Source organism: Nycticebus coucang, chromosome Y (genome assembly GCF_027406575.1).
Source record: "Nycticebus coucang isolate mNycCou1 chromosome Y, mNycCou1.pri, whole genome shotgun sequence".
Lineage (NCBI taxonomy): Eukaryota > Metazoa > Chordata > Mammalia > Primates > Lorisidae > Nycticebus > Nycticebus coucang.
The window spans coordinates 29,846,497-29,860,192 of NC_069805.1; the positions used below are offsets into that span (position 1 = coordinate 29,846,497).

General features: G+C 44.5%; 1 protein-coding gene across 1 annotated transcript; it reads left to right on the forward strand.

The window, feature by feature from the left end:
- Positions 1-3,162: 3,162 nt before the first annotated feature.
- On the forward strand, positions 3,163-3,528 carry LOC128579192 (non-histone chromosomal protein HMG-14-like). Its single transcript, XM_053581410.1, has one exon. It carries the CDS (start codon positions 3,195-3,197, stop codon positions 3,498-3,500), a length of 306 nt encoding a protein of 101 aa, XP_053437385.1. The 5' UTR covers positions 3,163-3,194; the 3' UTR covers positions 3,501-3,528.
- Positions 3,529-13,696: the final 10,168 nt, after the last annotated feature.

Below are 13,696 nucleotides of genomic sequence, written 5' to 3' on the forward strand. Positions count from 1 at the left end.
TTACTGTTGATGAGAAGAATAAAGATACTAATTTTTTATTTTATTTAAATCATAGCTGTGTACATTAATGTGATCATGGGGCACCATACACTGGTTTTATAGACACATTTGACATACTTTTATCACACTGGTTAATATAGCCTTCCTGTCATTTTCTTACTTATTGTGTTAAGACATTTATATTCTACATTTACTAAGTTTCACACGTACCCTTGTAAGATGCACCAAGGAAGGATAAGAATGGTCACTTTATATTTGTTAAGGGTAATACTCAATATGATGAGATATCAATTAGTAATATTTATGCCCCCAACCAGAATGCACCTCAATTTATAAGAGCAACTCTAGCAGACATGAGCAACTTGATTTCCTCCAGCTCCATAATAGTTGGAGATTTTAACACTCCTTTGGCAGTGTTGGATAGATCCTCCAATAAGAAGCTGAGTAAAGATACTAATTTTGATGACCTCTACATACAGTCAAAAAAAATTTTTTTATAGTACCCATAGCTCAGTGAGTAGGGCGCTGGCCACATACACCGAGGCTGGCGGGTTCAAACCTGGCCTGGGCCCACTAAAACAATGACAACTGCAACAACAAAAACAACAAAATAATTATTTTTTGAGGCATCATAATGGTGTGATGATGTTTAAATGTTTAAATCCTTAACTTTTAGAGATACACACTGAAATTATTTCAAGTGAAATGATATGTTATCTGAGCTGGGCATCACAATATCAAATGGGAGACCTGGGGGACAAGTGTAGGTGCAGATGAAAACAAGATTTTTCCATAAATTAATAAATATCAACACTGTGTGAAGGGTAAATAGGGAAAGAGTTCATTATAATATCCTTTCTACTTATACCTGTTTGTAAATTTCCTATAATTGTTTGCATATATATACACACATATATAATTTATACTAGTATATATGCACATACGCATGCACACTTTTTATACACACAAACACACACACACACACACATATATATATAGATAGATATAAAACAAAAGATGTCTGTGGTGGAGACAGTCCTGTATATTCACTTTTCATTTATATACTTTTAAAAATCACTCCTTTATTTGCGAAACTTGGTAAATGTAGAATGTAAATGTTTTGTCACAGTAACTGAGATAACGCCGGAAAGGCTATGTTAACCATTGTGATAAAAATGTGTCAAATGGTCTATGTAGTGACTGTATGATGCCCCATGATCATATCAATGTATACCGTTATGATTTAATAAAATAAATAAAATAAATAAAATAAAAATCACTCCTTTTCAATGAATTTATTCCAGCATTCATTTACTCAGTAAACATTTATTTTGAAACTGTTTATACTTTCCACTGCATGCCAAGTACTGGGTTTGGGATCGAAAATGTGCATAAGACATAGGAAACCTTCCCTTAAAGAAATCAGTGCAATGAGGGAGACAGAAGGTAATTATAATCCTGTGCTGTGTCGACAATGATAGAGACACACAAATTCATACAAGACAAGGGAGGAACAGCTAATCCTGCCTGGATCACAGAAAGATTCCAGAAGGAGGTCTAGGTCTTGTCTCAAAGAATACGTAAGAATTATTCCAGTGAAGAGGAAATGTGAGTGGGAGATTCCAGGAGGGAGGAAGAGCATGGCTCGGATAAAAGTAGCAGACTGGGAACACCAGGTGGTGTGGAAACAGTTCAGTGCTGGAGAAACGTGAAGTGGTGAGATGTGAAGTTAGATAGCAGGCAGGGGGTGGATCAGATCTGTAGGATATGTTCACAAGTTTGGGTCTTTTACAGACCATGTGGCTACCGCAAGTTTAATTTCTTTCTTTGGAGGGAAATGACATAGTTACGTGGTTAGTGTTTTACTCTCTACAGATAACTCTGGTAACTATGCAGTAAATCAGGGGTTGATCTGGCCCGCCACTTGTTTTTGTAAAGAACGTTTTATTGAAATGCATCCATACCCATTCATTTCCACATTGTCCACGGCTGCTTTTGCACTCAGAGTTGAGTGATGTTAAGGGTAGATTCGAGTAGTTGTGAAAGAGATGAACATAAAGCAGATGAATGTGAAAACACGAGACCAGGAGACCAGTTGTGATGCCACCGAGATACTCCAGTAAGAGCCAATGAGGGCTAGACCAGGGCAGGGATGCAGGAATGGGAAGTAGACAGTATTTAGAAAGTAAAGTCAGCAAAGTTAAGGGTCGCTTGTATACTTCTAGTGCAGGTGAAAGATGATGTCACCAATTGAAAGCAAGAATGTGAGAGGAGGTAAAAATGGGGGAAAAGATAATAAATTCAGTTTTAAATAATGTGAGTCTATGATCACTCAGCGTCATCCCACCTGTCACCTCATATATGAGGCTCAGGCTCAGGAAGGTCTCAGCTGAAGGACTAGGACAAGTGTGGCTGTTTCAGGATGGTGATAAAAACAAATGAATAGTCAATGGCTTGTTTTTTAGGCTCTGCCAAAATAGTCTTGAATCAAAAATGGCCCTACCTCATCCTCAGATCATCAAATCTTTCTCCACATAGATCCAAGGTGACATCTGAAACCTCCACTCTGTCATAAGCAGACTCGTTTACGTCCTTGGACCAAAATGTCCCCATCCAATAACTCTCCAGAAACAAAGTGGAAATTGTTTTTGGAACCACTTCCTGGTGTCCTCCTGAGAGTGGACTCATTAGTCCTTGTTCCCCTGGTGCCACATGCAGGGATTGAGGCCCAGGCCATTGCCTCTGTGTTAGTAAAAAGAGAAAATGAGAGCAGGCTCTGCCTGCAGGCTCAGTTCACCTCCCTCCTCTCCTTCTTTCTTTTATATCCTGGCCCTCCCACTTACTGGTTTTGAGGTCTTTGCTAAGCTACTTACTCTCTCTGTGCCTCAGTTTTCTTGCCTTTGGAATGAGAACAACAACAGCATCTATTCAGACCACCATAAGGATTAAATAAGATAGATTCAAGTGGAAGGGCGGCCCAGCCAGCTGGGAGGGAGAGCCCCTGTCTGGGGGACGCGGGGGGAGCAGGAGGCGGCTCCCAATCCAGTTCCATCAGGTTCTCCCAGCGCCCCCGCCGCGGTTCTCAGCAGCTCGGGCGGCGGGAGGAGCGGCAGCGGCCGGGCAGCACAGCTTCGTGAAGGCTCTGGGCGCGCTGCGCCCACAGGCACCCGGCACGCGCCCTGCCCGCCCCCAAGATGCCCAAGAGGAAGGTCAGCTCTGCAGAAGGAGCCGAGAAGGAAGAGCCCAAGAGGAGGTCCGCGCGCTTGTCAGCTAAACCTGCTCCTGTGAAAGTGGAAACGAAGCCAAAAAAGGCAGCAGCAAGGGATAAATCTTCAGACAAAAAAGTGCAGCCGAAAGGGAAAAGAGGAGCAAAGGGAAAGCAGGCCAAAGTGGCTAACCAAGAAACTAAAGAAGATTTACCAGCAGAAAATGGAGAAACTAAAACTGAGGAGGATCCAGCCGCTGATGAAGCAGGAGAGAAAGAAGCCAAGTCTGATTAATATCATATACCATGTCTTATCAGTCGTCCCTGTCTCCCTTCTTGTACAATCCAGAGGAATATTTTTATCAACTATTTTGTAAATGCAAGTTTTTTAGTAGCTCTAGAAACATTTTTTAGAAGGAGGGAATCCCACCTCATCCCATTTTTTAAGGGTAAATTGCTTTTTTTTTTAAGAGGTGTAATCATTTGCTGGTTGTTTATTTTTTGGTACAACCAGAAAATAGTGTGGGATGTTGAATTAATGGGAGGCTGTGACTATCTAGGGTGTGAGCTTAACATTCCATAGATGGGGATTAGTTTTTAAGAAGACAGACCCACGATCTACAAACACATGAAAAAAAGCTCATCATCCTTAATCATCAGAGAAATGCAAATCAAAACTCCTTTGAGATATCACCTAACCCCAGTAAGAGTAGCCCGCATAACAAAATCTCCAAACCAGAGATGTTGACGTGGATGTGGAGAAAAGGGCACACTTCTACACTGCTGGTGGGAATGCACACTAATATGTTCCTTCTGGAAAGATGTTTGGAGAATACTTAGGGATCTAAAAATAGACCTGCCATTGGGTCCTATCATTCCTTTACTAGGTTTATACCCAGAAGACCAAAAATCACAATATAACAAAGACATCTGTACCAGAATGTTCATTGCAGCCCAATTCACAATTGCTAAGTCCTGGAAGAAGCCCAAGTGCCCTTGACCCACGAATGGACTACCAAATTGTGAGAAGTGACACTATCATTTTCTTAGACAAACATCCTGGGCAATCTGGCTCCTTTTAGTTTGCTGTTAATACAACCGGTTCAGCTGAGTATCTTGGGGAACCTTGAAAGACCAGTTCTGGTTATTTTAACCTCGTCCCTGGCTTATCACATTGGTTTATAATTCTGACACATTTGCCAATAGCTTCTAGATGTCACTGAAAGAAATACCTAAGATAAACAAAGAGCAAATTTTATTCTTAAGATCTATGTCTCCATGACGTATCGGGGAAAGATTTAAGGAAAGCCAAAGGGAGCTTAAGTGTGTGTGTGTGTCTTCGTGGGTGTTTATGCAAAACTGGGACTGCATGTTCCCCAGCTTTAGTTCCTTCTGTCACTTCCCAGATTGGCTGAAATCGTTGGAACTGATCCCTCTGCCCTTTTAAACTCTGATTCAAGCTGAGGGCAAGGTGCCACCTGATTGGCAACTGAGGGGCCAGAAAAGCGTCTGAGAAGAGTAACAGTGCCCCTACTGGTGTGCTGATGACCTGGACTTGACAGTAGGAACCCTCCCCAGAGGCCCCCTGAAGCAGCAGGATTACATCCCCGGAGTCTGGCCCACTGGCAGATGCGAACTGCTGACTAACAACCAATATAAATGTGGCAGTTGGCAGAGACTGATCTTCCACGCTGTCTCTGCAGTGGGCTGTGTCTTCTGGGGATAGCTGGGGTCTGTTCGGCTTGGTCTCTCGCTCTTCTTTTCCTGCTAACTATATTCCCTTTTCTTCAGGGAATTTCTCTCAACTGTTGGTGAATCTAGTGAGTTAGATTAGTCACAGTGCCTGATGCAGCCGTTGGGGTGAGAAGGGGACAACACTTAGTCCTGCACCCCTCTGGACATTGTTGAGAAACCTATTATAGTAAGCTGGGGCTCATTCTGGACAGCACTCTCTCCCTTCCCTGCCGTAGCCAAGCTTCCAAGTCTGCTGACATTACCTGCTCTATCTCTTTCCTGTCCCCTCTCCTACCACCCTCGTCCCAGCTGTTATCTTCTTTCTCCTAACTGATGTCCCTGCATTCATTCACTCGGGGCCACCTCCATCCAGCCTAATGCAGCTGGAATTCTTCTATGAAAAGACACATAGGATCGTATCAACCCACTTCAATCCTGGCTTCCCAGGGCCCTCAGATAAAGACAAAATTCCTTGATGTGGCTCATCAGCCCTGCACTTCTCCCTCCCTCTTTCTCCTATTACCTTGCACCACTCTTTGCCGGCCCTTTTTATTTTGGCTACTTAGACAGTTTCTATTATAAACACGCTGCTTTCACATGCTGGTCCTTCTGTCCAAAACACCCTTGCCCTAACCCTTCACCTAGGTTACTCATCCTTTTGATCTTAGCATTTCCTTAGGGAAGCTTTCCCTGACCTCCTCCAAGGTCACATCCTCCCTGTATGCTCTTCCACGCCCTCTATCTCTTCCTCAAAGCACTTGCCACAATGCGATTTTATACGTGTTGGCCAACTGATTCATGTTGTCTCTCCCACTGATTATGAACTCCGTAAGCCTAGGCACGGGGTCATTTTTGCTCATAATAGTTGTTGAATGACTGACAGTGAGTGAATTGATCCACGTAGTGTGCTTCCAACATAGACTGGGCAAACTGGAGCCTTTTCCCCAGAATTTCTCTTATCAAAAGTGGAAGAGGCAGGCTCTGGGCTACAGATGCCCATCTTTCCTGCCTCTGTTGCTCACCTGTCTGTAAAATAATACCTGGCAGGCCAGGTGTGGTGGCTCATGACTATTACTCTAGCTCTTTGGGAGCCCAAGATGGAGTACTGCATGAGGCCAGGAGTTCATGACCAGCCTGGGCAACATAGGGAGACCTTGTCTCTACAGAAAATAGAAAAATTAGATGGGTGTGGCAGCACATGCCTGAAGTCCCATCTGCTTGGGAAGCTGAGGCAGGAAGAGTTCTTGGAAAGCCCAGGAGTTGGAGGTTGCAGTGAGCTATGATTGGGCCATTGCACTCCAGCCTGGTGGCAGAGGGAGACCCTGTCTCAAAACAGTAAGAGTAATAATAATAACAACACCTGGCAAGTAGAGAGGAAAGAAGGTCCTGCCAGGATGAGGTCCCTCACTCCATCCCCAGACCCCTGAGCTCAGGAGTTCTTTCTTCAGTTCTCCAAGCCTCCCCAAGACATTCCCAGTTGTGAAGCAATAGCTCTTCAGTTTATGTAAGCTTGTTTGAGTTGGACTTTTGCACTTGTAATAGAAAGATCCTTGGCTAAGGCAAGTCAACCTGCTCTCCTGGGTCTAGAGATGCAGGACTGGAGACACATTAGGTTAAGACATTTAAAAAAGAACTTGTCCAAAGGCAAGCTAAACATGGCTTATCTGCCTACTGCAATTAGCCTGGACAGGTGCCCATTACCTGTCATGGGAAAGGTGCTCCTGACTTGCTGGCAAGCATTTTGGGGCATGGCTAAAGCATTTCATTTGAATGCTGAGTTCCTCTTTGCAGCAAATAAGCAGTCACACGTCTAACCAGTCATACAGTCACGTAATGTACATGATTGTGCACCTACTACGAGCAAAGTAGAACCTACTGGAAACAAAGCAAATACAATTCAGCCCCCTTGAGAGGTTCAGAGTATGGTTTGTTAGGGAGTGTGGCATAAACATAAAGAACAAGACAGAAAGTGCCCAGAAATTTCGTCAGGGAGTTCCCCCCACACCCCCTGGAAAGGCTGCATGAGGGGCAAGACCGCACAGGCTTCAGAGCCAGAAAGACCCCAGCAGTGAATGTCAGCGGTGCTGCTCACTGCACTCAGCCTTCTTTCACCTCCTCTGCTATAAAATAGGATAATTCCCTTGCATGTTATCAGGAGGATTAACTGAGATAAAGTACATTAGCAGCAAAGCAGGGAGGCACCCAGCAAATTGGAGCGAATGTGCTCAGGGGTACTTGGAGGGCCACCTGGAAAAAGCCCTTGCCCAGAATAATATACCCTCTCACCCTCACAGGAGCCATGACATTCGGAAGCCCAGCATTAGGAATTTGGTTTGGGGGCTTATGATCCGATTGCTAGAAGACTCTTGTTAAAATGCAAGTGTGTTATTTAATGCAAGTGCTAATACAGTGAATAATTAGAAAATGTGAACACATATCAAAGATCAGTTACCTTGCTGGGTACAAGGGCTCAGGCCTACATGTAATAACAACACTTTGGAAAGCCAAAGAAGAAGGATCATTTGAGGGCAGTAGTTGAAGAAGACCAGGCTGGGTAATATAACAAGACCCCCATCTCTAAAAAAAAAAAAAAAAATTAGCCAGGGATGGTGGTGGGCACCTGTAGTCCCAGCTACTTGGGAGGCTGAGGCAGGAGGATCTGTTGAGCCCAGGAATTCGAGGTTATCGTGAGCTATGATAATGCCACTGCACTCTAGCCTCAATAATAGAGTGATATCCTGTCCCTTGAAAAAAAGAATCAGTTAAGTTGATTAACAAAGAAATTCCCCAGAATTTCTCTTATCAAAAGTGGAAGAGGCAGGCTCTGGGCTACAGATGCCCATCTTTCCTGCCTCTGGTGCTCACCTGTCTGTAAAATAATACCTGGAAGGCCAGGTGTGGTGGCTAAGAGCAGACTAAGAAGGAGGACCTGGAAACTTGGAGAATAAGGCAAACGACAGTATGACCTCGCTGCGTGCCGATATGACCTCGCTGCGTGCTGTGGGCTATGGCACGTGCTTTTCATGCCCAGTTGACCTTGCACAATTGACCAAGCTCTCGGTGGCTCAGTTTCCTCATCTGAAGAGGCTAAGAACAGCATCTCTCTCATAGGATTGTTTTGATAATTAATTAGGATAATGTGTGAAAAGCACACGCCACAGTGTCTGGGCGAGCCAGCCTTGGAGCTCAGGTCTGTCCGAGTGGGTAGGAAGCACTGAGGTCACGGTACATCCAGTGGGAGGTGGGGGGACACCACAAGAAGAGGGGGTTCTCAGGTCCCTGCTGCTGGGACAGATAGGATGCTGTGGTACCACCGCCATGTCCTGCTTTCCCAGCCGAGATGGCCACTGATGCAGCTAGATCCTTTGATGGTAAAAACTTGAAAGAAAAAGATGTGAGCAGATTTCACTCACCTTGAGGAAATCAGTCCCTGAACTTCCCCAGTTCTATGAATGGCACCTTTTAAGGTGTGTTCTCTCCTCTTATACTTTCCAAGGCCTAAGATGTGCTCTGTATCTAGCATTCTAGGGACAGATGAACTGACCGTGAACTGAGGCAGACAGGAGAGAGACTCTGTTAAATGACCTAACAGCATGTAAACTCCAAGACTTCTTGTTGTAACAGTCCACAGGGGGGCATTGCACGCCAATCCATAACTCGTGGAATTTTCCATGCCATCACCAGCCCGCAGGAGAAACCACGCCCAGACCAGGACAAGGGACAACTCCGTCATTTACCTAAATGGGCATCCTGTCTGGCCTTTATTAATTCATCTCCTCTTCTGCTTGAAGGGCAAGGGAGATTTTTTTTTAATCTCTCTCTTTGAGATTTGGAGAGCATCACAAGTTTGGTGTGGGTTCCCAAGCACTGACCAGCCAGGTGCCTCAGGACATCTGAGGAGCTCTTGACACCTGATCAATCCTCAGGGCCTGTCCCTTGGAGACGCTGATTCAATAGGTCTGGGGTAGGAGGCTGGTAACAGCTTTATTGAAATATAATTCACATATCACACATTCACACAGTTAATGTGTACAATTTAATGCCTTTTTCCTTCTTTCTTTCGTTTTATTTTTAGACAGAGTTTCACTTTGTTGCCCTTGGTAGAGTGCCGTGGTGTCACAGCTCACAGCAACCTCCAGCTCTTGGGCTTAGGCGATTCTCCTGACTCAGCCTCCTGAGTAGCTGGGACTAGAGGTGCCCACCACAACACCCAGCTATTTTTTGGTGCAGTTTGGCCAGGCCTGGGTTCAAACCTACCACCCTCAATATATGGGGCCAGAGATCTGCTGACTGAGCCACAAGCGCCACCCAATTTATTTTTTTTTGCATATGCAAAGAGTCATGCAACCATCACCATGATCAATTTTAGAACATTTTTATCACCCCAAAAAGAAACTTTGAGCCATTCACTGTCACTTCCCAACCCCCCTATTTCCCCAGCCCTGGGCAAGTGCTACCCTACAGATTCACCTATTTGGGACATGGATCATATACCTCATGATCTTCTGTGACTTTCCATAGTCCATCTGTGAGGTGGTGTGTACCAACTGTCCATTTATTTATTTATTTATTTTTGAGACAGAGTATCAAGCTGTCACCCTGGGTAGAATACCATGGCGTCATAGCTCACAGAAACCTTCAGCTTTTGGATTTAAGAGATTCTCTTGCCTCAGCCTCCCAAGTAGCTGGGACTACAGGCACCCGCCACAATGCCCGGCTATTGTTTTTTTTGTTGCAGTTGTCATTGTTGTTTTTAGCCGGCCCAGGCTTGGGTTCAAACCCGCCAGCCTTGGTATATGTGGCCGGCGCCCTCCCCACTGAGCTATGGGTGCCACTCTCTCCATTGTTTTTTTTTTTATGGGCAGATAACATTCCACTTTATGGAGATCCACATTTTATTTGCTGATCCGTCCTTTGGAGGGCTCTACTACCTTTTCACTGTTAAGAATGCTGCTGCTATGTCTATTCACGTGTGTGGACAAAACTAAATCTTAAAGTGCTCCTTTAAAAATAAGTTCTCAACTGGGGCTGATTTTACCCCCACCAGGGGACATCTGGCAATATAGGGAGACGTTGTTAGTTGTCACACTGGTAGGGGGGCTGCTTCTGGAACAAGTGGGTAGAGGCCGGAGATGCTGCTAAACATCCTACCACTCACAGGGCGGCCCCACAGCAGTCATCCTGGGGAACCGTCCCTGGCGCCTGGCTGGAGAGTCTGCCCGAGGTGACTCAGGTGCACAGCCAGGAGGTTTGGGAAGAGATAGGGGTCCTTGTTCTCCCTCCTTCCAGTTGAACCATGTCTGGACAATTCCAAACTTATAAAACCCAGACTTATTTTCAAAAACTCCTTCAAAGAGAGAGAACTCGCATTTTTAAAGAACACTTTGTAGAGCATGAAATGTATGGTTTATATGAGGGGGTTCTTAACCCAGAATATAGGGCTGCAGGGAATTTATAAACCACCTGAAACATCCTACAGAGTTGTAGGCACATGTATGTTTTTCTGGAGAGAGAATCTCAATTCTATCCCCAGATTTGAGGAGCAATATTTTATAATTTCCACCCAGATAGCTAGCTTCCTTCCTTCCTTCCTCCCTCCCTCCATTCCTTCCTTCCTTCCTTTCTTCTTTTCTTCCTTCCTTCCTTCCTTACTTTTTTCCTGGTCTCACTCTGTTGCCCAGGCTGTAATACAGAGATATCATCATAGCTCACTGTAACCTCAAACTCCAGGGCTCAAGTGATCCTCCTGCCTCAGCCTCCTGAGTAGCTGAGACTATAGTTGCACACCATGCCCAGCTAATTTAATTTTTTTTTTCTCACTATTATGTCCAGGCTGGTTTTGAACTCCTGGCCTTAAGCAATTCTCCTGCCCCAGATTTCCAAAATATTGGGATTACAGGCATGCCTTGCCACCCCGTCATTGTTAATGAGAATATTTTGAACAAAACTCAAATTGGATTAGGAAATGAAAGAAGTGGGGGTGAGAGAAAAAGGGCTGGGAGGGGAGGGGGTTATTTTAGCTGGGATAGTCAGGGAAGGTGGCACCACCTCTGCAGTGAGGTGACACTTATAAAAACCTGAATGAAGAGAAGGATGGACCCAGAAAACATCTAAAGATGAGAGAAAAGCCAAAAATAAGGTCCTGTGGCAGGATTTGGCTTGGCAGGTCTCGAAAGAAGAGGGCAAGAATGCATGGGGTGGAGTGAACAGGAAAGAACACACCATGTCACTCAGCACATCTGTTTGTGGGTCATGACCTCCCAGAGGCGAAGAGTCTCAAGTCTTTGTATCAGGTCTTGTACCAGACCATGGAATATGCTCCATAAATGTTTATCCAATAAGGGAAAATTAATCCCTAACATGTATAGCCCCTCCATCAGCAAACTAGAATGTCAATATTCTAGTCTCAAGTGTTCACTTCCTACTTCCACACACAATCCAACCAAGAGAAGTGATATTTATGAAGCTCTCCTAAGGCTTTGTTTTTCTAAAAAATGATAGTCTGCAGCCACAAGGAGGGGTGTCCAGAGGGGCCACCAGCTGATAACAGCAATGCAAGTCCTTTCCTTGGTTCTTCCAGGTGAATGGGTCCAAGTCCCTGGAGTGCCATGATTATGTAATGACAGCTAATATGCCATCAGTGATTACCAAAATTTACTCTTGTTTCCTGGGGACAGACTCCACATGCAGAGAGGACCCTGCCTGCCACTCCCTGCTCGCTGCTGTGGCCTTCTCCCTCTGTGTTGGGGACATGGTGGAGCTGGAATCCCTGCCAATTTTAGGCAAGAAGCTTTGTTATTGTTGCATCATCAAAGTTGTTTAGAGGGGATCACGGCTTTTTCTTAAGTTTTTCTTGCAATTGAATGCTAACTTTCTGTTTCTCTTTATCCTTAGCAATCTGATTTGCTGTAGCTTTACTTTGTAAACCCTGCAGGCTGTGGTAGGGAATGTTCCACCAACACTTTCCCATTACTGAGGTTGCTAAGTTGGTTTTTAAGTGTATTTGTCATTTTGGTCTGTCCAACTTCCCTTTCACTTTATTGTAGTAACAGCATTCCACTTTCCTCTTGGAGACCCCCTCCCTCCCTCCACGTGGCCCTGGTGGGGCTATGTATCTGGGTGTTTTGCCTCCTCAGCCTCCCAGCTAGCCAGGCTAGCCAAGAGCCCTTTCTTTCCTGGTCACAGAGAAGATCCCTGGGTTCAGGAAAAGGGTATGACCCACACTAGACCATCTGGGTCCTCCTTACAAGTTGGTGTTCATTAGGAAAGATGGGGTTGTCCTCTTCCTCTAAGATAATGGTTCTCAAATCTAACACTTTCTTTAAATAAACAAGTATTGTGTTGTTACACTTTTAATATACTGAAAGGGAATTCATAGTTAATGCACAAGTCATTTAAGAAGTAAATGGGATGCCCTAGTGATAATACAAAAGTGAAATTAAAATAGTTTCTAACAGAATAAAATCATTTATAAAAATAGCACACGATAAAATAATAATACGTAAATGCACGGGTATGGTTACATTAGAACACTTGATGAGGGAGTCAGATGCTGGCCCCGACAACTAGAATCACCATGAGTGTGGCAGCAGCAGGCAGAGCTATGTGCAGATGTGATGTGCGATGCCTCCATTTGCATGAGTGACCATGCCATTGATGCTGTGATTTCCGAAATAGTGAAAAGCCCTTGGTAAAATTTCAAACAAACAAACAAAAAAGCAATCTTCCCTGACTTTACACATGGTAGTTCATGGACAAAGTTGTGTATATTAAAAGTGTACAAGAAATACTTTGCTTATATGTAAAATGGGGTTAAGTGTAGGCTCGGTTAATTACAGGCTTTCCACCCACATAAATGTACAGTGGGACATTAGACCGTTGTGTGAGGTGCAGGATGATACTTTGTGTAGCACTGTCCCATGCTTTGCGATCATCAAGTTCAAGCAGCAGCTTCCCGCCACGGTGACAACAATATCTATCCCCACAGATTTCCAGGATTCCCTCGAGGGGGCGCTACTCCCATCCCCCCCGCCGTCTGGGACTGTGAGGGGCTGTTAACTGCCCAGAAACTGCAGCTACTTGCAGCCATCTTTCCCTACTTCGTGGGAGCAAGGAGAGGAAGGCAGAAATGAGAGGTGGTGAGAGAGAGGTGCTGTCTCGAAGGCGCTGTTTGAGCTCCTGAATCCAGGAATGCCTGACATCAGATAGCATCCGTATTTCCCAGTTTACATGGGTATTACATTTCCTTTCTGCTTGAATTACATTGAATTCAGTTTCTTTTATTTTTTATTCTTTCAGATTAATATGAGGGTGAAAGAATCAGGTGACAGTGTTTGCATTTGTTAGGCAGAGTCCGTTTTATAATTATGTCCCACCCCCAAGAAGTGAGCCATACACCTTAACACTGTGCCCATGAAGTGGGCACAACCACCCCCCTCCTCCCTCTATCCCGCACCCCACTCCCCATCCCCCACCTTGAATTGATTTGAGTTTTTCTCTTATGTGGGCACGTATTAGATCTTCTACTGGCTTCACATTAGTATTGAGTACATTGAATTCTTGCTTCTCCGTTCTTGTGATACTTTACTAAGAAGAATGTTTCAACTTCATCTAGGTTAAAACAAAAGATGTAAAGTCTCGATCTTTTTATGGCTGAATACTATTCCATGGTATATATATGCCACAGCTTGTTAATCCATTCCTAGGTTGGTGGATATTTAGGTTGTTTCCACATTTGGGGGATTGTAAATTAAGCTG

What these genes read in the sequence shown, in the direction of transcription:
- LOC128579192 (XM_053581410.1), top strand. Translation starts at nt 3,195, where the DNA reads ATGCCCAAGAGGAAGGTCAGCTCTGCAGAAGGAGCCGAGAAGGAAGAG.